General features: G+C 43.2%; 2 protein-coding genes across 2 annotated transcripts in view; both read left to right on the top strand.

Moving 5' to 3' along the window:
• Window positions 1-25,140, top strand: part of TNFAIP8L3 (TNF alpha induced protein 8 like 3) — a 257,866-nt gene that overhangs the window by 69,279 nt on the left and 163,447 nt on the right. The window lies entirely within an intron of this gene.
• Window positions 7,523-25,140, top strand: part of LOC126959039 (aromatase) — a 33,140-nt gene continuing 15,522 nt past the window's right edge. Inside the window, exons 1-3 of the mRNA XM_050797939.1 lie at window positions 7,523-7,914; window positions 13,658-13,808; window positions 23,036-23,190. Of these exons, the coding sequence (XP_050653896.1) occupies window positions 7,770-7,914; window positions 13,658-13,808; window positions 23,036-23,190 (451 nt within the window). The 5' untranslated portion in view covers window positions 7,523-7,769. The remainder of the gene's footprint in view (window positions 7,915-13,657; window positions 13,809-23,035; window positions 23,191-25,140) is intronic.

Here is a 25,140-nt window from a genome sequence, read left to right as displayed (position 1 = left end):
TCAGCCAGGGCATGGCAGGCCTGGGAAGTAAGCACATTTCTGAGACTCGTACTCAGCTCATCTGGCCCCAAAGCCTGTTCTTGTGACGTGGTCTCTGGGACTTGTACTCAGCTCATCTGATCCTAAAGCCTGCTCTTGTGCTTTTGTCACTTCTGCCTTTTCCCTCCTCCGGTTAAAAGCCCAATTTTGGCTGGAAAATTCCACTACCTTATCTCCTGTGGGGCCAGGTAACCCATCAGGTCTTATGAAATTGAATTGAAAAGTGAAGTCATGGGAAACCTCTTAGAAAAATGACTGCTGTTGCTGGAACAGTCCCCAACTGGCCCTTTCTGCCTCCTCCGTAAGGCGAGGTCGAACTCCTCATGAAAAAAACTATGGTTTGGGTGTCAGGCAATCCCAATACAATAGGAACTGGAGGATCAACCCCAATTCAACAGGTTCCCCAAATACTGCCCCCACTTTGTCTCATGGCCTGAAATGCCTTAAATAATCAAGAAGTCTTTTAAGACAGTCATTTCTCACTGTTTAAAAAAAACTTCTCTGGGAGACTCTATCAGATGCAGCCCACTGGGAAGACAATAGATTAGGTATCTGAGGAACCAGAGGCACCATCAGACGGGCAAAGAGGCTAGCTGAGATAAGGGCATTCTTGGACTACTCTTGCTTTTGACTGCCAATGTTCCCAAGTCCCAGGCTTGCTGGTAGTCAGCCACTAAGTCATTGTGAAGAAAGGAGTGATTCCACGAACCCACACAGAGCACCTCCTGGGGCAGGTGTTGTGCTGGAAATCATGGGACCTCACAGGTGAGTGAGAAAGTCACAGTCCTGTTTGATGGATGCCCAGGAGCCTTGGGTCTGCACACACATGTGAAATGTGGGTGTTAGCAGCAGGTACCTTTCATACACTGTCAATAGTCTTCCCTATGTGGGTAGAACCCTAGGGGCTGAGGTCTCCCATTGGTGCCTTCAGGGCTTTTTGCTCATTCCACACAAATGGTCAGTCAGAGACCACAGCAGGGATGGGAACTATAGGGTGGACAAGGCATTTGCCCTGAAGGTAGTCCACACCATGTGTATCTATCTGCATTTTTCCTGTTGGTTCCTATTGTGTCGCTCCTGCTCCAGAACGAGAATGTCCCAGGGAATCACTGGAAGCTTGCTAGGAATAACAACTGGAACCTCAAGTTTCATGACCCCAGTGCCAGGGAATGGAAATCAGATCACTGAATGTGCACATGGGAGAAACTTCCCTGCTTTTAAGTAACCATTGACAAGTGACCTTCCCTGGATGTCATGTAAGTGGTTCATTTTTAAAGGGAGAGAACCATATTATTAGAAGATCACAGCATTTCTTTCCAGTCCTGATACCCTGTGTCTCCTTGATGTAGAAGTTCATGGGCAGCTCTACATGTCTTTCTAGAGAACTGTGGTTCTCATAAGATGTCCTAGCTAGCAGCACCTTCAGCTCGCTTGTCTTACTGCCTCCCATGTCTAGAAAGAAAACTGAATGTCTGAATGTAGTACCCTGCTCAGATAAGGTTCCTAATAAGTGTTTATTGAATGAAACGCTCCAAGGCTCTGATTTATATAGTGCCTTGGCAGTCAAAATCAATAGTAGTCCAAGACCCATGTCAGAGAGAAAAAGAGGAGGAGTATTTATACCAGGTAAGAGATGGCTCAGGCAAGGAGAAGAAGAAGCAGACTTGTCATGGGAAACCAGTGGGGCAGAACTGGACGAGCAGGGAAACGTGGAGGAGGAAGAACTCAGCAGGTAAGATGTTGTGGTAAAGCAGGAGTCAGACTTTGAGTGGAGAGAACCAAAAAATAAGGCTGGGTCAAGACGAATTTGGGGTGGGGCGTGGTAGCTCATACCTGTAATCCCAGCTCTTTGGGAGGCTGAGGCAGTTGAATCACCTGAGGCCGGGAGTTCAAGACCAGCCTGGCCAACACGGTGATAACCCTGTCTCTGCTAAAAATACAAAAATTAGCCGGACATGGTGGTGGGTGCCTGTAATCCCAGCTACTCAGGAGGCTGAGGCAGGCGAATCCCTTGAACCCAGGAGGCGGAGGTTGCAGTGAGTCAAGATCTCATCACTGCACTCCAACCTGGGTGACAGAGCAAGACTCTGTTAAAAAAAAAAAAAAAAAAAAAAAAAAAAAGATGAATTTGAAAGCCTTGCAGACAACTGGAAGCAAAGAAGGGTTTTTGGCAGAAGATTGACGTGATGTAAGCTGAGTTAAAAAGCAAATCTGGCAGCAACGTGCAGAAGAGAGTGAAAGAGAAGGTCTGAGAAGAAAGATCTTGGATAGTTTACAATGGGGAATAAAAGCCGAACAAAGCTGGAGATAGTGCAAACTCAAGCAACGGGTTTGTAGCAAGCATGTACGAAGGCCTGGACACTGTTCTAGAAGTGGAATACAGTTGTGAAGGAGAGAGACACACAGATCCCTGTCCTTTGGGAATTCACCTTCTAGAGGGAGAAGAAACAGATGGAAGAATTTGACTTTTCATGAATGAATGCCTCTTTTTGCTCTGTAAGAGGCGTGAGGAAATTTACAAACATACATCCACTCAGAATAATAAAAATAAGTGATTTTACCTATTGCCTTTGACAACATCCTTTCATTAGATAAAATAGTGAGTTCCCTATGGCTGACCTTACAAAGTCACTCAGAGGTAGCTTATGGCCTGGCACCAAAGCATGGCTAGACAAAGGTAGTTGCACGAAGAACACAAGTGACTAGTTCCCAGTTTGTAGCTCCATGAAGGTTGTGATGGTTGATTCAGATACTGAGTAATGGCAGCAAATGGGCTGGAGTCTCGATTGGGCTCATGGAGAGATGGTTTGTTTGGCATCATGCCTGGTCCTTTGAGAGGAAGGCTGTGCTCTAGAATGTGCTGCAGTCCATCCCCCACCCTCCACATTCATGTCACCTGTGTTGCCCTTGAAGACATTAGAGCTTGGGGCTGCCAAAAGAGGATTGAGGGTCCACCAGGAATCCCCAGTAGATTTTTCACAGCAGAGGCTTTTGAGAGCAATTAATATTAGAGAGTTTGAGGTAGGGGTAAGTTTTGGCAAAGAAGGAAGCCAGGAATTTGCCTTCAACTGACCACTGAGATATCCTTTGTCGTGAATGGAGCAGAGGGTAGGGTTAAGGCCCATTATAAAAATTAACATATAAGCCAGAAGATTAAAAAAATACAGGGATGTATCTTGAGACAGGAACACGACATTATTAAGGACTATGCCTAGAACTTTGTGACTGGATATGGTTAGACTGGGATGGGAAGGGATATGTTAGGAAAGTAAAGGGAAAAGGGAAGTACAAAACACCCAAGATTTTGAAGCTGGATGATAGGGTAATGATGTATAAGAAGGTTAGGGCTCTGATCACTTGAGATCAGGAGTTTGAGACTAGCCTGGCCAACGTAGTGAAACCCCATCCCTACTAAAAATACAAAAATTAACTGGGCATGGTGGTACGTACCTATCATCCTAGCTGCTGGGGAAGCTGAGGCAAGAGAATCGCTGGAACCTGGGAGGCAGAGGTTGTGGTGAGCTGAGATTGTGTCACCACTGCACTCCAGCCTGGGCAACAGAGCAAGACTCTGTCTCAAAAATAAATAAATAAAAATAAAAATAAAAAAGGACAGAGGGAGAAGGTCAGGAGGAGGTTGATGGATTCGGTTTTAGATGTAACTGTGGAGTAATGGTGAAGTATCTGCATCGTGGAGTTCACTAGGCAGTCAGTGCTTCAGAGATGGAGAGGACAGAGGCAAGAAGGGAATCGGGGGAGGTGCCTTCACAGAAGTAAGAGCTTAAGACAGGAAAATAGAGTTCTGAAAAGGAGAATAAAGCAGAGAGGGCAAACGGTTTAGGCTGGAGAGATGCTCATGGTTTGAGGACTGACGGAGGAATAAGAACGGCTGTAGAGGAATAGAAACAATGAGAGAAACCTGCCACAACCATCATTGGAGAACAGATACAAGAAGGAGGAATGGCCAAATGGGTCCAACGCCGCAGAATGAGATCAAGAACAAACATAGATGGGGAAGAGGTACAGATCAGGCAGTAGTCAGGTCATGTGTCAGCTTTCAGAGACAGGTTTTAGTGTGGCCAGGCAGAAGTCGGGAGATAAGAGGAAATGGGTAGAGAAAAAAATGCATTTCTCCAGGAGCTAGGGTGTGAAAGAGGGATGGGCCAGGTTTGCTGGAGAGAATAAGAGGGAGTGCAAGCTTGGCACCCAGCCCTCAGATCCAGGGTGACTGGGCCTGTTTCCCTGCTGGGCCAGTAGCCCCCATGCTAAAAGGTAGGATTTAGCAGAGTCTGGACATGCTAGGCAGCACTTCTGCAAGGCCAGGGCCTGCCTCCCCTCCCTGTGGCAGGCTAGGGTTAGGGCTTGAGCTGTACTAGAGGATCTGGGAGTCCTTCATGGCACTGTAGGACCCGAATGTGTTCAGACCCCCAGGTCACCAGGACACCTGGGCTCTGCTGTGTCCCCACAGGTTTTTGCCCTGACTCAGGCTGAGGACTTTGGGTGTAGGACTCGCATTTCCTTACGCAGAGGTTGGTGGGGCATTGAATGAAGGTATTAATAGGCTCCATGTAGCACAGGCACACGGGCCCGGTGCATCAAGTGGCCAGAGCCCCTGCTTGGTGCCAGGAAAACGTGGGATGCCTGAGCAGGCAGAGACCACTCAGCAGATAATAATGGGGTGACCCAAGAAAATGACCCTCAGAGGGCAGTGGAGACCCAGGCATTTGAGACGGCCTGGCAAATGCACAGCACCTGAGGGCTGTGTGCCTATATGTGTATGTTTGGGGGTGAGAGGAGGGTATTACTAGCCAAGGGGACATATGAACAACCTATGTGCAAGTTCTAGGACCTTCCTATACTCCTGTACCCCTATTTGAAGACTTCTGTTCAACATACCCACGTGGCGCATTAGAATGTTCCACTGAACAGGAAAACCAATGTGCAATCAGGAGAGAAGCTCAAAGGACCTTTCCAGCTGTGGCATGCAGAGATCCATAAAGCTTAATCCTTTAAAAGGAATTATTCTAAATAGCCCAGGAGTGAGCATAAACAAATGAAAAGTCCATGAATGTGGGGACTGAATCCCATAATAGGTAGCAAAACGGCATGATAAAGAGCATGGGCTCTGGAGACAGACCACGTAGGCTCCAATTTCAGCTCTGTCACATGTGAGCTGGGTGCCCTAGGGCAAGCTGCTTAACCTCCCCAGGCCTCAGTTTCTCCATCTGTAAAATGGGGATAGTTAGACTTAGCTCTCAGGCTTATCATGAAGATGAGTGGCTTAATATTTGTAAAGTGCTTAGAACAATAACTGACACAGCACACGCTTTCTGGGTGTTAAAAAATATTCTTACCCTGTTGGGTTTTTAAGTGATGCTCTTCTCAGGGATCTTTATGACATACTTTTGAGGAAGATGAGAAACCAGGCTTCTTAGCTCTGTTAAACATTTTAGACACACAAACAGTCCTCACTTTGCATGGTAGTATGGGACTGTAAAAATGACCATGCAAGCTAAAACTGTGCAAAGCAATCCTAAAAATCAAGAGAAAAATTACAACTGTTCTGTGACCTTTAAAATTTTTTGTCAAAGCATTAGAAACCCTTACCATAGGTTGTAAGTGTGTAGGGAGACAAGCAAACAAAAATAGTAAAACAAATATTTTAGTACACAGTAATTTGAAACATTAGAAACAATGCAACATTTTAAGTGTTTTCTTTCTTTGTGAAAATAAACTTATTGAGAGGTTTTTTTTTAAAAAGTTCTTGCCTTCTTCTCTTTGCATAACTTACGCTACTGAGGGAACATCTTTTCTCTACCAGTGAATTGCCATAGTCCTTTATAAATTTGCATCAGCTTCCAACATCTTATACTCTTTGCTTTCAATGTTGTGAAATACCTCTGAAAGTTCCTATAATGTGAAGATTTTTGCTGGCATCACTTCCTGTGGGACATCTTCATCCTTTTTGTCGCAACCACTTTCCTCATTTATGCTTTGAACAATGGTTTCAGGTTTCATCAATATAAATAGAAACTTTAAGGGTCCTGGCTGTCAGAAAGTCACATAGAGCTTACTCAGAATGATGTCAAATTCCACTCTAGAAATTTAAAACCTCAGCCTGTTAAAAATAGCTTGTCATCAACAAAGGAACCAGATGATAACAGACACAAGGCTGACTTTTTAGTCTCAACTTATAGATATGAAAAAAACAACCCCAAAACTGCTCAACATAAGCGCAGGCATTTTCAGTGCCCTGCATCCAAGCATTAATGATTATTTAAATGGTAGAATAACATAAAATGATGAAGCAACTGGATAAATTCAACTATGTTGTCGAATTTTTGTAGCTGACGGAAATCAGTCTTTGGACTTTAAGATCTCATGTAGATCAGAGGAGAAATACAATTACATACTCCTTAAGAATCTGATGAAAGTTATGGCCTTTCTCCACCAGAATGTGCACATGAGCCGATACAATGTTATGCAGTGTTTCAAGGAATCCACAGAGCCCTGGATATCCAATTAGAAGCCCTGGCTATGAATCTAGAATTTTATTACTTTATTACTAGGTGAAACCCAGCCCAAGTTCGTTTGAGAGCCACTGCAAGTTCCAAAAACTGTAGGCACTATCTAAGTAAAGGCAAACCTTGGAGCATGCCATCTGCCACTGAAAATGCATTTAATGATGACTCACTCTTTCCTCACTATACAAGTTTGTTCAAACTACACCTCTTCAGCTACAAACTACCTACCATCCCTGAAACTCTGTTCTGAGAGTAAAGGGATTACAAAACCTGGCTGAAAATACAGACTCAATAGAATGTTGAAAAACACAATAGAACCAGCACATCAGACTGTAAATTGATTGTCTTGCACAGGATGTTAGCTGCTCTTCGAATGAGGTTCCTGAGTGGCACCTGAGCCTATTGCTGGTGGCATCCTATTCTGCTGTTCTCTTTCTTCCTCCTTCCCCATTCCTTTCTTTCTCTTCTCCCTTTATTCGTCCTCTGCAATTCTTTTTTTCCACACTACCGTTGGCAGGTCCCTAGGGACACTGTTTAATCTGGCCCATGGTACAAGAGATTTTAGATCTTCATTGAAGTCACTAGAGATGGCCTGAGTGAGTCACTTTGAATTTAATAGGCAAACTGATGGAAGGCTCTGAGAAGACCTCGATGCCCAAGAATTGTGTTCTTAGTGTAGAAACTATTTTGATCAAAAAAGTCATTTTGGTCAAAAAAGGGAGTTGGGGGAATTGCTTTTTTTGTTTTTAAATTGATTTGGCTTCAAGGGAAGAAGATTGCCTAAACAAAACCTGCTGATGAAGTCACAGAATGACTCCACCTCTGGAATGAGCTTTATTTTCTTATATTTTGACAAGAAATTTGGCTTTCAATTGGGAATGCACGTCACTCTACCCACTCAAGGGCAAGATGATAAGGTTCTATCAGACCAAGCGTCTAAAGGAACCTGAGACTCTACCAAGGTCAGAAATGCTGCAATTCAAGCCAAAAGATCTTTCTTGGGCTTCCTTGTTTTGACTTGTAACCATAAATTAGTCTTGCCTAAATGTCTGATCACATTATAAAACAGTGAGTGAATCTGTACTGTGCAGCACCGTCTGAAGCAACAGGAGCTGTAGATGAACCTTTAAAGGGATTCTGTAATTTTCTGTCCCTTTGATTTCCACAGGACTCTAAATTGCCCCCTCTGAGGTCAAGGAACACAAGATGGTTTTGGAAATGCTGAACCCGATGCATTATAACATCACCAGCATGGTGCCTGAGGCCATGCCTGCTGCCACCATGCCAATCCTGCTCCTCACTGGCCTTTTTCTCTTGGTGTGGAATTATGAGGGTACATCCTCAATACCAGGTAAGTCAGTTGTTTATTTCCATTTCTAAGGAGATTATTTACTTGGGATTTTGGTCCATGATGGTAAAGAAAATTTTGCAAAAGGACAAAAAGCACACCTGGTAAGATCTCTGAAGACTATGGCTGTGTTAGCAAATAAGGACTTGGGTGAAAATTTTCAAACCAATTATCTGCACATTTTAAATGAAAGCACTTTAAAAATATCTTAGATAAACCCTTCCAGTCTGCACTGTGCTTTCGTAAAGTAGACTTGGCACAAGTACCTTTAAAACAAGCTCAAGATGGGGTGGAGTAAAGTAAAATTCCAGGGTTTTCTGGTTAACTTTTAAAAATGAGATTGCAAATTTGCTCTGAAGGTGAAAATGTCTCTGGAACGCCTTCTTCACTGCTTTTCTTCTCCCTTTCATTTTGCTTCCTCCATGCCCCCTCTTTGTCTTATATTTATCCCTTCTCTTTATTCCACTCATCATTTTCTCTTATTCTTGGGAATGTGGTGATAGTGGTCCCCATTTTTCTCCCACTACCTGGCTCCCATAAGGGTCAAATGAGATCCAGGCAGTGGGATAAAAATTCGGACCACTGCAGTACTCTTGGAACATCACACCTCGAGAGAATCTTCAAGAAGATCTGTGGGTCAATCAAAAGTGGAGAATAATATAATTATCCAGATAATCCCAATAGAAAACCCCACCCTTCCACTGTTAAAGCTACAGTGATCAGATATCAGATTAATTCAGAATGACCTGAAATTTCAGACTGCTTCTTTAGTTTTCAGTGAAGATGCCTCATTGCAGACACATCTGTTCCCAATTCCATAAGATATCCAATGAGACTCTAAGAGCGTAGTTATTACACACTGGTAAGTGTGGTGGGCCTCGTCTCAGTGGGATCAGAAGTGGGAGCATGGGGCTGGCACAAAATGCTCTGTGTCTGGATTCTTTTTAACATTGCAGATAATTGCCTGTCTCTCTGCCTGATTCAGCCTGATATTTTAGATTACTTTAATGCCCAGTTTAAAGGAACATTTAGTTAATTTTGTTCTCTGCTCCCTGACAGGGTCAGCTCTAGAGAAGGGAGGCTCAGAGCTAAGGGAGGACTGTTTCATCGTCTTTAACTTGAACTCTCTTCCCCAGTGTGGCCCTTCCTCACTGGATTTCTCCTCTCCCAAGGGGGCTTCATGGTCAGGGTCAGTGAATGGTCGGGGTGGGGTGAGTACGTAGAGGGGTAGAAGGCCTTCTTTTTCCTCTTCTTCCCTTCATAGGCCCAAGTGCTAAATTCTAATTTGTCTGTATTATCAGAGAATCAGGCCAGGAGAGTCCAGCACTGCCCACACCGCATTGCCCATCCAGTAAGCCACAGGTTCTCAAGCTTTTAAGTCTATGTAAGAACACCCAGCAGGTAGGAGCTTGTTAACATTTCTGTTCCTGGACCCTGCTCCTGACTTTTTGACTCAGGCTCTTCGGGTCTAGAAACATGCATTTTTAAAAAGTCCCCCCGGATGCTTATGCTAATCAGCACTGGTAGAATTTCCTTGGACCCTTGACCAAGGAGGTCAGCCTGTTAGGACAAGCCTGAGAACCAGCAGCCCTGAAGCTCTGGATCAGCAGGAGAGTAGGCAGCATCTCACTCTGTCCACCATTTCTGGGCCAGGGCCATCATGCTGCATCCACTGACAGTCAGATCAAGTAGCACGGTGATTCTCAGCACTGTCTGAGGTAGGGGCTCAGCTGGTTTGGGGCTGCTATTTTTTAAAAAATCTCCACTCCTGATTTTTTATGAGCAGCCAAGGTTGAGAGCCACAGATATGAGCCTAACTCCTTCATTTGACAGAAGGGGAAACTGAGACCCGGGGAGCTGATCTGCCTTGCCCAGGCAAAATGCTATGACAAGCATGAGAAGCCATGGAGTTCAAACTCCTCATTTTACAAGTGGAGGGTTAAAGCCCAGAGAAGGGAAATGGCTTGTCAGCTCCCCAGCTGGACAGGAAGTGGGAATGTAGGGGGGCCACCAGGAAGTCCTAAAGCCCAGGTTGATGATCATTTTGCTGGACAGGTAGTTTCTAGTTTCACACTTTCCCTTTGAAAGCAGAAGGTCTAGTTAGAATCCACTAGTAGCACAGACTGTGAGATCCTATGGTTTCTGGTTGGGGGAGGGAAGATAAGAAAATTGGCCTTGTTTGGGGTGGGTTTTGCTGATCAATACTCCTGAGCTCCTGCCAGCTCACTTGAATCAGTGGCTCTCTAGGTTCTTGGTTTTAGAGGTTTGGGGGAAGCGCAGAGTCAGGAAAGCTCAGGACCAGTGAAAGCTGGAGGAACTTACAATGATTTAAAGTCCTTGAGTGAGTTATAATTTACAAAGCAGTTTCATGCCCATTTTCTATGGTGAGGTTGGTGTGTTTGTGTCTGTTTTGTAGGTGGCAAAACTGAGACTCAAAGAGTCACACAACTAGTAAGTGATGAAACTGGGGCTCATATCTAAGCTTCTTCTAGCTGTATTTACTAAGAGGCCCTGTTCTCCTGCTTAGGGGAGGGAGGATGTGTGAAAAGATTAAAGAGATGTGGTTTCTGCCCCGAGGGGATTATATAAATGTAGTAAAGACAGTCAGGGGCACACACATAGGTGGCTGACTTAGTGCCAGGTAGGGGCTATGAAAGTCCTCAGGAAAGTGTCATTCCTGTGGGGGAGGGGGAGTGGCCAGGGTAGTGGGGGGCAGGGTTGGAAGCTTCAGTTCCGAAAAATTGCTCCCAGTCTACTGATCTGGGTCAGGACTCACAGTCACCTGGCACGGGCTGCTCTCCCTTCCCCAAGGACATATAGCCATCCCCAGCTCTGAACAAGGGTCCTCTCCCTCCATATGCCATGCTGTGCCCTGGGTACCACATCCCAGAGCAGAGAACTGGGGGGAAAAAAAGCATGGCAACTGACATTCCACTTTTTCTTATTAAGATAATGTTTCACAGAAAAGTGCACAGCGCGGTGATAAATTTGCCATCACAATGCAGCCTGAGAAAGCGGATGTTACCCTTGTTCCAGAAGCTCCTCGCGTGCCTTTGCAATCACTCTCCCTCACTCCAGAGCAAAACACCGTCTTTGATTTTGTGACAGTCACTCCCTTGCTTTTTTTTTTCATCATTTTACCACATAATTTCATATCCCAGAGAATACAGGTTAATTTTGCCTTGTTTTAAACGTTTTAGCAGTCAATTCATACATTATGTATTCTCGTATCTTGCTTCTTTTGCTCAATAGTGTGTTTCTAAGATCCATCCACATTGTGGCATGCAGGTGTAGTTCATTTTCATTGCCATAGGGTATTGAGTTATATAAATATCTCATGGTTTAATTGCCAGTTCCACTGTTGAGGGACACTTGAGGTGTCTTTAGTTTGGGGCTATTGTGAACAAGGCTGTTCTGAATGTATATGTGCACACAGGTTTCTCTATGGTGTATATGTGTAAGGCGTGGAAAGCAACAGCTTGTTGATTAGGACAGCTGGGGAGAGGTCCCAGCTGTTGGCTCCAAGGAGGCTGTCTCTGTACAAAAATGCAGCAAAGCATTCACTACTCCTTTTAGGGTGTGAAAGAGGCTCCCACAATCACTGCATGCCTAAATAAGCATTCCTAAATCTGAGAAGCAAAGATCAGCTTAATGTGGATACAACCAGAATATTTCCCTAATATTCTACCAAAGTTTCTACCTTCCTCCAGCATTCTTCTCTCCAGCTGGAGGGTGGGTAGAAGCATAAGATATACACGTAAATGAAAAGGTCACACTGTGTTAAGATTCTTTTATTTTGTAATTATTTTTCACATACTCTCCTGTCTTGCCCCTAGACTCTGATGGGGACCATTATACTTATAATATCTCCAGTCCCTAATTTGGAGCTAGTGTCTATACCAGTAGTATCTATACCAGTAATTGTTTGTTGGATGAATTAAGCTGATACAGAATTGATCGCTAAGGACTCAAAATTCTGGTTCTCTTCTGGTTAGAACACTAAGGTTCTTAATCTAAGCACAAGGTTCAATCTCCCTTTTTCAGTAGATACGTCTCTCCTGCATCATAGCTTACATTTGAATGGCAGGTCCCAAATATTAAGATTTTTACATGGCAGGCTGGGTGTGGTGGCACAAGCCTGTAATCCCAAATCCCAGCTACTCAGGAGGCTGAGGCAGAAGAATCGCTTGAACCCGGGAGGCGGAGGTTGCAGTGAGCCGAGATCATGCCACTGCACTCCAGCCTGGGCAACAGAGCGAGACTCTGTCTCAAAAAAAAGGATGGCATTTAAAACTTCATCCTTTATATTAGATACACATGCCTAATTAATTTTTAAAATTTATTCAGGAAATATTTATTGAGCATCTACAAAGTGCCAAGCTGTAAATATCCAGTGAGGTAATATTATGCATATATTAATTGATTAAAGGTTAATATATCTAATGACAGTTTAAGGAAATACATATTCAATCAAATCTGCCGTGGAAATCTTTTAAAGAGCTTAATGAAATTATTTTAATACAAAGTCAGTCATCTACTGTATAATGTAGTGTTACTAAAATAATCACAAGATTAACAACCTTAGACCATATTTTGGTTCTATAGGTATCAACAAACATCTTCTATTTAAAGGGAAAAAAGAGCCGACAGTCTTGCTCATATTAACTCAGCTATTACAAAGTAAAAGACTAAAAACTGTTTGCTGTGTTTGGGACTAAACATCCAATTTAGGTGATTCAAGCAAAAGCTTACACTATGTATATCATTACACAACTCTTGCCCATAAGGTGAGAATGCTGTCTCACGTAGTTAGGAGTGTTTTGGCTTCAGAATGATTTCACTGGCAGAATGGAATTAAAGGAGAAAGATTCAGAAAAACTACTACTTGACAATTTCTAAAAAATTCTAAAACTTTTTAATCTAACTTTTTACCACCACCAGTAAAATCAAAGTACCAAGTTTGTTCTCTGATATAAGCAACATCAAATTCCCCAGTTGTTCCCTGGGTTCATGTTCTTTATAATTCTGCCATCCTCTGCATAAGCAAGATTGTAAGCAGCCACTACTCTCAGCTAAAACCAGATTATGGGACTCAAACTCCAGTCTAGAGGCTCAAAGACCCATTGCCTGACTCCTCAACTCTTAGCTTTATTTTGCCTAATGAGATTTAGCTTAAGAGCCTTTTCTTAAACAGTCTTTTTTGAGGGGAATAAAATAGATGTTCTTGGATTAGACATTGTCCTTGTAGATCTTGTTTCTTTCAGTTGAAAGATTTCCTACAAAACTACAGACCAGTTTTAACCCACCTATTCTGTCAACTGGGGCACTCAAACCAAAAGTTTCCAGAAAAAAACTACGCGCCAAACAGATCTGCCGGCTCGTCAGCGTTTCCATGTTTGCTACCAAACGCACGAATTGACTTGTATTCAAAACTCATTGATACCGGTTAACCTGGGAAGAAATTAGCACACACACCCCAGTTCATTCAGACTGAAATGATTGAGACCAAATAAAACTAGTGTGGCATGGATACTGAATCCTTTTTACTCACGGAGGGGTGAAGAGCCTCATGTTAAGTGTGAGGCTTTTGTTTTGTTTTGTTTCAAATCACTTTATTCATGATTCACAGATATACATCAAATGTAAAGAACACTTAGCTATAAAAGAACAAAAACAGGAGTAACACAAAGCAGTTGCAATTTTTGGTGTGACTAAGATGTAGCTTACTCTCTGACACCTGTCCTAGGTCCTGGCTACTGCATGGGAATTGGACCCCTCATCTCCCATGGCAGATTCCTGTGGATGGGGATCGGCAGTGCCTGCAACTATTACAACCGGGTGTATGGAGAATTCATGCGAGTCTGGATCTCTGGAGAGGAAACACTCATTATCAGCAAGTGAGTCTGTTCATAATCGGAGACATACTTTTTTTTTTTTTTTGAGACGGAGTCTTGCTTTGTTGCCCAGCCTGGAGTGCAGTGGCGCGATCTCGGCTCACTGCAAGCTCCGCCTCCCGGGTTGACGTCATTCTCCTGAGTCGGCCTCCCGAGTAGCTGGGAGTACAGGTGGCCGCCGCCACGCCCGGCTAATTTTTTGCATTTTTAGTAGAGACGGGGTTTCACCGTGTTAGCCAGGGTGGTCTCAATCTTCTGACCTCGTGATCCACCCACCTTGGCCTCCCAAAGTGCTGGGATTACAGGCGTGAGCCACCGCGCCCGGCGGGAGACATACTTTTTAAATCGAGGCTGGAGTTTTTTCCACTTAAGACAGCTTTATTTTGATTATTGATGTCTTTGTTTCTAATGCTATATTTTTACCACTGAAATGAAGGTGAGCAATCCCCAGAAATCTAACATTGAAACAGAATAATTGGGTTTTGCTTGAAATGAAGTCAGCGGTACATAAATAAATAACTCTGGAAAGTTGGGAAATTATTTACAGTCTCTGTGAGCAGTGAATGTGGAAACTTGGAAGCCAGATAATTTGATTTCAACGAAACATACTTTAGGGAGAGGTGTTATCTTTTCTGCTTTCCGAAGTTTTTTGGTCTTAACCACAAATAAACATTAAAAAGAACCAAGCCAAACAAACAAAGAAAAAACCCATACAAAACAAAAATAAAACCCAAGACACCACTGCACTATAGTCTGGGTGACAGAGCAAGACCCTGTCTTTTAAAAAGTAAAATAAAACCTGAGGCAGAGGTATCTGATCAGCAATTTGCTAATTTATTCTCCTGCCAAGCCACTGAGCACCTCTAAAAGAGCAGATGGTAAGCCGACCTTGGCTGAATCTGATTAAAGAAAAAAGAAAATAAAAGAAGAGACGGTAGAAAAAGAAGTCATTCACATGCTGCTCTTCCATTTATGACTTTACGCCAGTATCCAGTGGAGGGATCTTACATAAATCAGGAACAGTGTTACCCATTTAAAAAAATAGTGTCCTCCCTCTCTGCATTATTATATTTTGTGGATAACTAGCAGATTGAATTAGTTCTATGGTTAACTAAATAGGAATTGACTATAAAGAACTAGTTTGGTGAAATACTTGTTTTCTTGTTTATTGATCTTAGAAAATGGAGAATTTCAAAGGCAGCGTATTTCCGTAGACTTTCAGCCAGTTTTAGTAGATTTTTAGCAAACCTATGTGCAAACACTGTCTCATTAACACATTTTTATATTTGTAATCCCTGACAGAGCTTTTCCCACAAACCGAAGCTGACCAGGGTGTTTTACCAATTTGTTCAAATTATTCATTCAGATACAAAGACTATAGCTCAAAAGCAAGTGAAGCTTTTCTAGAAACTACATAATTTTTTCAGGTCAAGATTACATACGTCATCTCATAAAATACCACGGTATCCTCAAAGCCCAAATATTTGATGCAGATACTGAAAGAAGGAAGCAGGAGAGAAATAGGTGTTATTTTAATACTTCCAAATATTTCAAACTATCCAAAACAATTTTTTTTTGGCCTGGGATTTTTTTGTTTGTTTCATTCAGTTTCATGTTGTAGCACTTCTAAGAGTAGCTGAGGCAGACCTCACACAACTAAACAGAAATGGCTTCAGGTGGAAACAGCATTTCATTGGGTTCATTGTGACGTACATTAATGCAGTAGTTTTCAAAGTGTGGTCCTTCAACAGGCAGCATCAACAAGCCTGGGAACTTGTTAGCAATGCACCTTCTTGGGCCCCACCCTGACCTACTAAATGAGACAGTCTGGGGTGGGACCCGCAATCCGTGTTTTAACAAAGTCTGCAGGTGATTCTGCTGCACACTTGAGTTTGAGAACCACTGCTCTAAGAACTAGATCATAATTACTTTTTTAATTTTAATTCTCCTGGTCTATTAGGCTTTAGTCAGCCAAATTTAAGTGACTATGATATGTTCTTGGTATGTTCTCATTTTAAAAATCAGTACTTGAGTCACTTTTACAACTGGCTACGGTCTCACAAATATCCTGGAAGCGCTGGTGTTTGGGTTTGCGGGTAGGGACATTTGCTGCTGCTCTTACATTTCCCCACACAGCCACCTGCCTTCCAGCTCTCCCCAGCCCAGGGTCTGCCTTCCCCACCACCTCTTTCCCTCAGCAGAAGGTGAAGTGACCCCCAGGATATTTATCTAGAAGGATATCTACCTGCTGCCCAGGATCTAGCACAGTGCCATGCTTCTCACCCTAGCTGTACCTTAGAGTCACCCAGGGAGATTTTCAAAGCCCCACTGCCTAGGCCACACCCCCACTTTTAGATCAGAACCTCTGAGGGTAGGACCCAGGCATCAGTGGTGTTTAATACTCCCCAGGTGATCCCAGGGTGTGACTGAGTTTGAGAACTTCCATCTGGAGAGGGGGTGGAGGCGGAAGCTCCTGGTGCAGGAGGGCCTCTCCCCGGGGTTAGGGGAAACAGCGATGCAGGTTTGGTTTTGTCTTATGCTGAGGTGGTGGCAGTATAAGACTAGAATTGGTGTAAAGAATGATGGAATTGAGAAAGGACCACAGTACCAGGATAGAAATCATTCTGACATACTAGATATTTCGATGCTAGATTCTTAAGTCTCCAGAAAAACTCCCTGAATTCCCAAAGACAATTCTTGAAGTGGTTGCTCGTTACAGTGGGGGTGGCATCTGACCACTCTGCTAATCTTAATTAGGAAACTGATTCCAACAACCCCGACCAAGTCAGGCGCTTGTGCACGCAGAGACGCGGCCACAACCCACCCACCCTACCCCCAGCTCTCCCAGTTCTTTCCTTTTCCTGTCCTCTCAGGCTTTTCACTTGTTGGAGTCTTTGTGTTCTCCTTAATTGCCTCAGAGCAGTTCCATTTTGTTGTTAAAGGCTGAGCTCCCCGCGGGAATAGGACATGTTTGTCCCCATCTCCTTTCCTTGCCTGCTCTTCAAGTCCCTTCCAGAACTCCCCGTACCTCTTGAAAAGACCCCACTGGACCTCAGAAAGCTTTTTATTTTTATTTGAATAGTTTGCCAGATTTTTTTTTTCTTTTGAAAAGTTTGAGGTCTGTAGTCATTACAACTGTGTAGAAATTATGGTCCAACTTTTCCAACCAGCTTTGTCCCAAAGTAATGGGGGCTGCAGAACTTCAGGGGAGAAGTCAGGCATGTGGGCTGCTGCGATTCCGCCTGCACCACTGGGGGCGTCGAGGCACAGTCCATCTGGTGAGATGTAGATGATGTGTGCACCGTTCTTCCCCCAGTCAGCTACCCAGGCAGCTGTGCTCTAAATTAATGAGGGTCTGTAGGTGCTGCATGACACTATATGTCCATTATATGTCCCTAGATTCGTTTTTGTCATGAATACAAAAAAAAATTTATGTAGCACTCATAAAGGGAAATTAGCAATTAGCATGCTAATTCGGGTTCTATTTGCATATCTGTTAGCAATTAACATACTAATTAGGGTTATATTTTTACATCTGTCTTAAAGATGTGCAAATTTACACATCATTTGCAGGGGTTTCCTTCATTTATTTTTTGAATGTACATTTACTGAGAATTTATTATATACTAAGCACTGAATGATTCTAAGTTGTAATAGTCATTACTGGCTCTTCATCCATTAAATATTTATTGAAAACTTACTATGTATAGCAGCAGGTATTGTTCTAAGCTCTGGGAATACAGCAGTGAAAAAAACAGCCAAAATTCCTTTACCTCATGGAGCAGTATGTTGTCACTAGGTCAACAATAAACAAGTAAAATATATAGTGTATCAGCAGAGTGACCAATTGTTTCAGTTTGCCTGGGACCAGGGCCTTTCCCAGGATGTGGGACTTTCAGTGCTGAAACTGGCATAATCCTGGGCAAACCAGGATAGCTGGTCACACTGTTATGAGGCAGATAGGTATTACATAGAAAAAGAATAGGGAAAGCAGATGGGGGAGGACGAGTTGTAGAGACGCAGGTGTGATTGTAAATAGGTGGTTCAGGCAGCCCTCTCTGAGAAGACAGCGTTTAAATAAAAACCTAAAGGAAATGAGCAAGTAGCCCATGCAGAGACCTGGTGGAAAAGCATTCTAGACAGAAGGAACAGCAAGTGCCAGTGTCCTAAGGCGAGATCCTGAGTGGAAGAACACAGGAGATGAGATGAGAGAGGCAATAGGGCACCAAATCACGTCAGGCCTTGCAGGCCATTGTAACAACTCCAGCTTTTACCCGCTGTGAGAAAGGAAGCCACTGAAGAATTTGAGCAGAGGAGTGACGCATGTGACTCATTTGTGTTTCAGCAGAATCATTCTGGCTGCTCTGTTGATAATAGGTGCAAGAAGACAATGGATGGGGACAGAGAGACCAGTTAGGCAAGAGGTGATGGTGGCTGGTCCAGGTGGTAGCAGTAGAGGTGATAAGATATGAGGGAAAATTCCAGACATATTTTGAAGGCAAAGCCAACAGACTTGCTGACAGATTGGATGTAGGATGTAAGAGAAAAAAAAAAAAGAGTCAAAGTGCTGTCCAGTTTTGCATTGAATGGGGACATCGTGTCCTAAGATAGGTGGAGCAAGTTGGGAAGGGGAGAGATTAGGGTTCCATTCTAGACATGTTAGATTTGACATGCCCAGTTGACATCTGAGTGGGATGATTGAGTAGAGAGGACTGAACCTGGAGACCCTCTAATGTAAATAGGACAGAAACTAGCAACAGAGACTGAGAAGGAGCAGCTGGACCGAGAAGAGAAAACCAGGAAAGTGTGATGTCTGAAAACCAGGTGAAGAATCCATATCAGGGCGTAGAAAATTGTGAACCATGTCAAATACCACTGATGGGGAAAGGGAATGCATGGAGATTTCAGTACTGCGTTTAGCAACAGGGAAGTCACAGGTGACCTTGACAATAGCAGTTTCATTGGACTAGTCAGGGCAAAAGTCTGAACAGAGAAGAGAATAGGGGGAGAAGAATCAGAGGCATCAAGTGTAGAGAAGTCTTCCAAGGAGTTTGCCATAAAGAAGGCAGGAAATGGGACAGTAGCTGAACGAGATGTGCAGGCAAAGGAAATTTGATTTTTAAAATAGGAGAAATTACAGCATGTGAGTTGTAGGGGGAATGGTCAGTTATGGAGGAAAATCAAATGATTGTTGATGGAAGAGAAAGAAAGGGTGTGCTAAGTGAGACGTGAAGAGGTCCCTGGGGACAAGTGGATGGGTTGGCCTTGAATGGGGACATGGAATTTCCATCGTAATAGGAGGGAAGGTGGAATATACGGGCACAGGTCCGGGTCGTTGGGGCTTGCGGAGATTCTCTTGTAGTTGTTTCCATTTTCTTGGGAAAATTGGAAATAAAGTCTTCAGCTGGGGCTGAGTGGGGAGAATATAATAGTCATGTAGAAGAGTGAGAGAGTGAATGGGCTGGGGACTTGCAGTAGCATTGCCAGCGACACTGAGAGCCCACTTGAATTTAACCAAGACCTGACAGCAGGCACGTGTGTGCTCACGCACACACATGCACACACACGTGTGCACATACATGGTTTTTCTTTTCTTCCCAGCCTCAACTGCCAGATGCAAGCACAGAATAAGCTCAGAGTTGGACCAGGCAACCATGACAAAGTAAGAAGAGGGTCAAGGGAGTTGAGGATTCAGGGAAGGGTATTTTAATTTTAATGATTGACAATAATTTCTTCCCAACTTTCTATTAAGAAAATTATCAAATGAGTAGGAAAATTGAAAGAGCCGTCCCCCAGTCACACTTTTCCCCCTATGACATTGACCTTTTGAAGAGACCAGGTCAGCTATAAGATATCCCACATTCTGAATTTCTCTCACTGTTTCATCAGGATGTCATTTACTATATTCAACTATTCCCTGTATTTCTTGTAAACTGAAATTGGGTCTAAAGGCTCAATTAGATTAAGGTTGCACATTTTTGCAATAACACTTCAGTAGTACTAGGAACTTCATATCACATCACATCAGAAGATGAGTAACGGGTTGTCCCAGTAGCATTGATGTTAAATTTGATCACTTGGTTGGGTGGTTACAGTAAGATTCCTCTGTTATAAAGATTGCTTATCTCTTATAGTCACCTAGAATTTAAGCTGGGTAAGTGAGGATATTAGAGATGTGAAGGACAGTGAAAAGGTGACAGGATTGATGGAACAGATCTACACGAGGCAACTGTTTTTAAATGTTTGTCACCAGCTGGGTGCAGTGGCTCACACCTGTAATGCCAGCACTTTGGGAGGTGAAGGTGGGCGTATTACTTGAGGTCAGGAGTTTGAGACCAGCCTGGCCAACATGGTGAAACCCTGTTTCTACTAAAAACACACACAAAAAATTAGCTGGGCCTGGTGGCGGGCGCCTGTAATCCCAACTACTCAGGAGGCTGTGGCACGAGAATTGTTTGAACCTGGGACGTGGAGTTTGCAGTTAGCTGAGATTGTGCCACTGCACTCCAGCCTGGGCGATAGAGTGAGACTCTGTCTCAAAAAAAAAAGTCACCAATTATTCCATTAATTGCCTCCTCATCACTGTTGAACCTGCCCACAAGTGTGTGAGTTGTTTAATCCCAGAACTCAGGTGGCTTCCTTCTCATCACCTAAGAGCTTACTCCCTGGCTACTCTTCATTTTGAACAGACAATAGGTCTGCCATCTTTGGAGATGTCTTTTGTCTTCAGTCATGCTTAATGCGGGATAATAACTCTAGTGACCAGACACCCAACACTGTGCCCTGTCCCTGTGAGGTTGGGGACTCAGTTGGACTCTCCTCAGTGCTAAGAAATCCTCATTCTCCCAACTAATGAGTATAACGCTTGCCTATAGCAGTGTTGCAGGCTGGCCCACAAGCCAGAGCCAGGCCTGTCTTGACTGCCAGGAGGAGCTCTGGGCTGGGGTCCTTAGTTCGTCACTGACCTTCTGTTCTTCACTTCTCTGATTTACTCTGGCTAGATCAATCCAGCCTACTTTTAGTAAGTGACCTTGTTTTAAATTGCTCATCTGTGGCCAGTCACACATCCTTTGCTTTATCACTTCTGCCTGATTAGCTTTGTCCCTGACAAGCCTGAGCTTTGGATTCAAAATAGCTGAGATGTTGGTGCCCCCTAAAGGACACATGAATTTTAAAGGTTGACTCTGTTACTAATAACTAGCAAATATTTAGTTGGGTTTGTTTTATGTTTGGAGTTTCTTACTCTCTTTTGAAAACTGGTTAGCAAGTTCTTAAATGAAATGGACAGGCCAATATAATTAATGCAGTATGCAAAAGCCCTAGGGTCAGAGCAGAAAAATAGTGTTTGTCCGTTAAGTGCTTAAAAATTTTAGATACGAGTTTGTGAACAAAGAATATATAAATTACTTAATTTCTGCTTTAATTATGGAATGATGGAGGGGAAGGTAAGTAAAGCTAGAGTTTTCAAATATTTTAATTAGTAAGAATTTCATGCCTTCCTATAGCATAATTTTTATATATATGACAAAATTTGAAGTGTCAGACAAATTAATTCTCTAGAATACAAATGGAAGCATCTGTATTTTTATTTTTTTTGTTTTTATTGTTTTTATTTTTAATTTTTTGCTAGGGAGAGGCAAACATATCCAAAACTTAGGATTATTTGATGAATATTATCCAGAATCAGATCAAAAGAATATTTAATGGTGTTTTTATTTGAAAATAGGGGATTTTTCCTGAAATAGATATCAAGTAAATAAGTTATTTATACAATAGCTCTGCTTTTTTTTTTTTTTTTGAGATAGGATCTTGGTCTGTCACCCAGGTTGGACAGCTTCAACCTCCAGGACTCAAGCTCTCCTACTGCCTCAGCCCCCCAAGTAGTTGGGACTACAGGCACACACTACCACACCCAGCTAATTTTTGTATCTTATATAATAATAATCCTGTTCTAATTTCTTGACACTACCATTATTTCAGAGGCTTACTTTTAAAGCTTAAATAGGACTATGGAACATATCACAGATGTGAGAGCTGGATTAATACTTAGCCCACAACCTAATCCGTTGAACCAGAGCAGCGCTTTTTAGGCCTAGAGTCCTCTGGGAAGGTATTTCAGCAGGTACACTGAACAACCTCACTAAGGCAAAGGTATCCTTTTAGGAGCCAAGTGTCAACTAGGAGATGGAGGAATAAGAGTCTCTCCAACCTGTCTGAGAACCAGTTGCAGATATTATAGTAACCACTTCTAATCTTTGAGGGTTATGTGTTCTGAAAACCTCCATAGTAGGAGAATTTGCATTGTGAAACGAAATTTTGGGAGACCAGAGGGGAGGGAGGACCAAAGTTGAAATTAATACATGAAATTTTGTATAAATATTAAGTTCACCAAGAAAGTAACAACAACATCTGTAATCAAGATAATACCAATGACATCTTACGCATCTTGAATTTGCATAATTGAGCATCATGCAAATTGTACTATCTCATGACTCATCACATCCTATGTCATGGGAGAACTCTGTGACCCTGGAGACTTTGATGAGTCATGATGGAATGCAGAGCCCCAAAATAGCTTCCTTTACTACCACAGTGAACTTTGCATGCCAGCCCAGCCAGCCCCTGGCTAAGCTCAGGGCTAGAAGAAGTGTCCAAGGAGATGTTTTTCAAGCCCTGACTGATACTCCACTGGAGAGGGCAGGCCTGATCAGAGACTAGAGTTGGGTGGTACTGGGCAAAACTGCTGGTTCCAAAATAGGAAAACAAGACTTTGGTAATTCCACAAACTTCCGATTCTGTGACTCACTCTTGCAGTGGGTGGCACTTTGTGGAGTGAGGCTGGGTGAGACCTGGGAGGCTGGAGGTTCTTCTGGCTCTGGTGGTATGGAGGGTTCAGCTTCTTAACAGCCTTGAAGCTCTGACTCCAGTAGTGGGTAGTATTTTGGGGAAGTTAGAGAAGAAAGAGAAATAAGGAATGGTATGTGGGTATGTGTGTGTGTTTTCTATCTTTGGTGATGTTTAAACAGGGAATCAGTAGGTAGAAATGATTCAACTGGAGAAGGATGTCCTCATGCTAACAGAAGTGCTTATTCAATCTGAATACTAGAAATCATGCACACTGCATTTGGAACGACATGCATTTGCTAAGAGAGCCACCTCCTAGTCAAAATGTACCACCATGAGTTCTGCTGACCCTTAAAAATTGACACCAAGGTTTCCTTTCTTTTCAGGTCCTCAAGTATGTTCCACATAATGAAGCACAATCATTACAGCTCTCGGTTCGGCAGCAAACTTGGGCTGCAGTGCATCGGTATGCATGAGAAAGGCATCATATTTAACAACAATCCAGATCTCTGGAAAACAACTCGACCCTTCTTTATGAAAGGTAAGCAGGTACCTTTCTTAGCTACAATCTTCGTTTTTGTCTATGAATATGCCTTTTTTGAAATCACATTTGTTAAATATTTTATTTACTTATTTATTTATTTATGGAGTCAGAGTCTGACTCTTATCACCCAGGCTGGAGTTAAGCGGCACGACCTTGGCTTACTGTAACCTCCGCCTCCCGGGCTCAGGTGATCCTCCCACCTCAGCCTCGCAAGTAGCTGGGACTACAGGTCTGCACCACCATGCCTGGCTAATTTTTGTATTTTTTGTAGAAATAGGGTTTTGCCACATTTGAGACCAGGCTGGGCTCGAACTCACGGAGTCAAACGATTCTCCCGCCTCGGCCTCCCAAGTGCTGGGATTACAGGCATGAGCCATCATGCCCAGTCTGAAATCATATTTTGAATTATACTGCAATAAAGGAGGAAGAGCTAACATTCATTATACCTTTACTCTGTAGTAGCCATTGTTCTAAACACTTGAATGGCAGCCCCATGTGGTAAATGTTGTTATCACCTACAACTGACAGAAAATGAAGGCATAAAGAGGTTAAGTAACTTGCCCAAGGTCCAAACATTAGTAAATGATAGCCTGGAATATATCCCCGAAGCCTATATTTCTTAATCACCACACATTCTTTTCTTCTTATTGATATGCAAAGCAATTTTATAGGTATAAAGAAGAGATGAAGATATATATTTAGAATCATTTCAGTTAAGAATTTAGCATGTCACCCATATGTTTGATTTAAACATGGCCACACAATGTGTTTGCTGAGTGCTTGACTGACAGCCCAGATGATTCAGCAGGAAGCAATTTGTGAATGAAATTAGAGAATTTTAGAACTGAGAGGGACCATATCTGTCATCTAACCTCTGATTTTAACAGTTGAGGAAATAAAGTCCCAATGAAGTTATGATTTTCACCCAGGCAAAACAGGGAGTAATGAATGAGCTGAGACTCGGTTGCAAGCCTCCTTATCCAGTGATTTTTCTCCCTTTACCTCATCATGCTGGAAATGAAACTACTGGGGAATACACATGACTAAGCCTGGACATTACTATCAAGCATCAAGAAAAATAATCGTGCCCTAGAAACCTTCTTAGTGGTGGAATCTGGGGCTAGATGATTTTAGGTCCGGCCCTGTCTATTCACAGCCTTCCCTCCAGCAGCCCGTGCTGTGAACCCAGGTCACCACCTTCCGTGTGCCTGCTAAGATGGGGAGAGCTATGCCAGTACCTGTGCCCACTGGGTGTTGAGTCCAGCCTTCAGAGCTGCCCCTCACCAGGACTCAGCACAACTCTTGCTGTAGACCCCAGTGTATCACTTTCTTATTGCTGCTGTAACAAATTGCCACAAAATAAGTAGCTTACAAGAACACATTTATCTCACAGTTCTGTAGGTCAGAAGTCTGACATGGATCTCAGTGAGCTGAAAATCAAGGCATAGGCAAGGCTATGTGCCTTTCTGGGGGCTCTAGGAAAGACTCTCTTTGTCTTTTCCAGCTCTAGAGGCCAGCCACATTCCTTGGCTTGTGGCCCTTTCCTCCAGCTTCAAAGCCAGCAACAGTGGATTGAGTCCTTTGCACGTTACATCTCTGGCCCACCTTCTGTCATCCCATCTCTCTCTGGCTTTGACCTTGGCTTAGAAAGGTCCTTTGCCTTTTTTTTTTCTTCTTCTGAGACAGTCTTGCTCTGTCGCCCAGACCAGAGTGCAGTGGCGCCATCTCGGCTCACTGCAAGCTCCGCCTCCTGGGTTCACACCATTCTCCTGCCTCAGCCTCACAAGTAGCTAGGACTACAGGCACCCCCCACCACGCCCGGCTAATTTTTTGTATTTTTAGTAGAGATGGAGTTTCACCGTGTTAGCCAGGATGGTCTCGATCTCCTGACCTTGTGATCCACCCGCCTCGGCCTCCCGAAGTGTTGGGATTACAGGCATGAGCCTG

Source organism: Macaca thibetana, chromosome 7, assembly GCF_024542745.1.
Source record: "Macaca thibetana thibetana isolate TM-01 chromosome 7, ASM2454274v1, whole genome shotgun sequence".
Classification (NCBI taxonomy): Eukaryota; Metazoa; Chordata; class Mammalia; order Primates; family Cercopithecidae; genus Macaca; species Macaca thibetana.
This window is presented reverse-complemented; position numbering and strand designations above follow the sequence as displayed.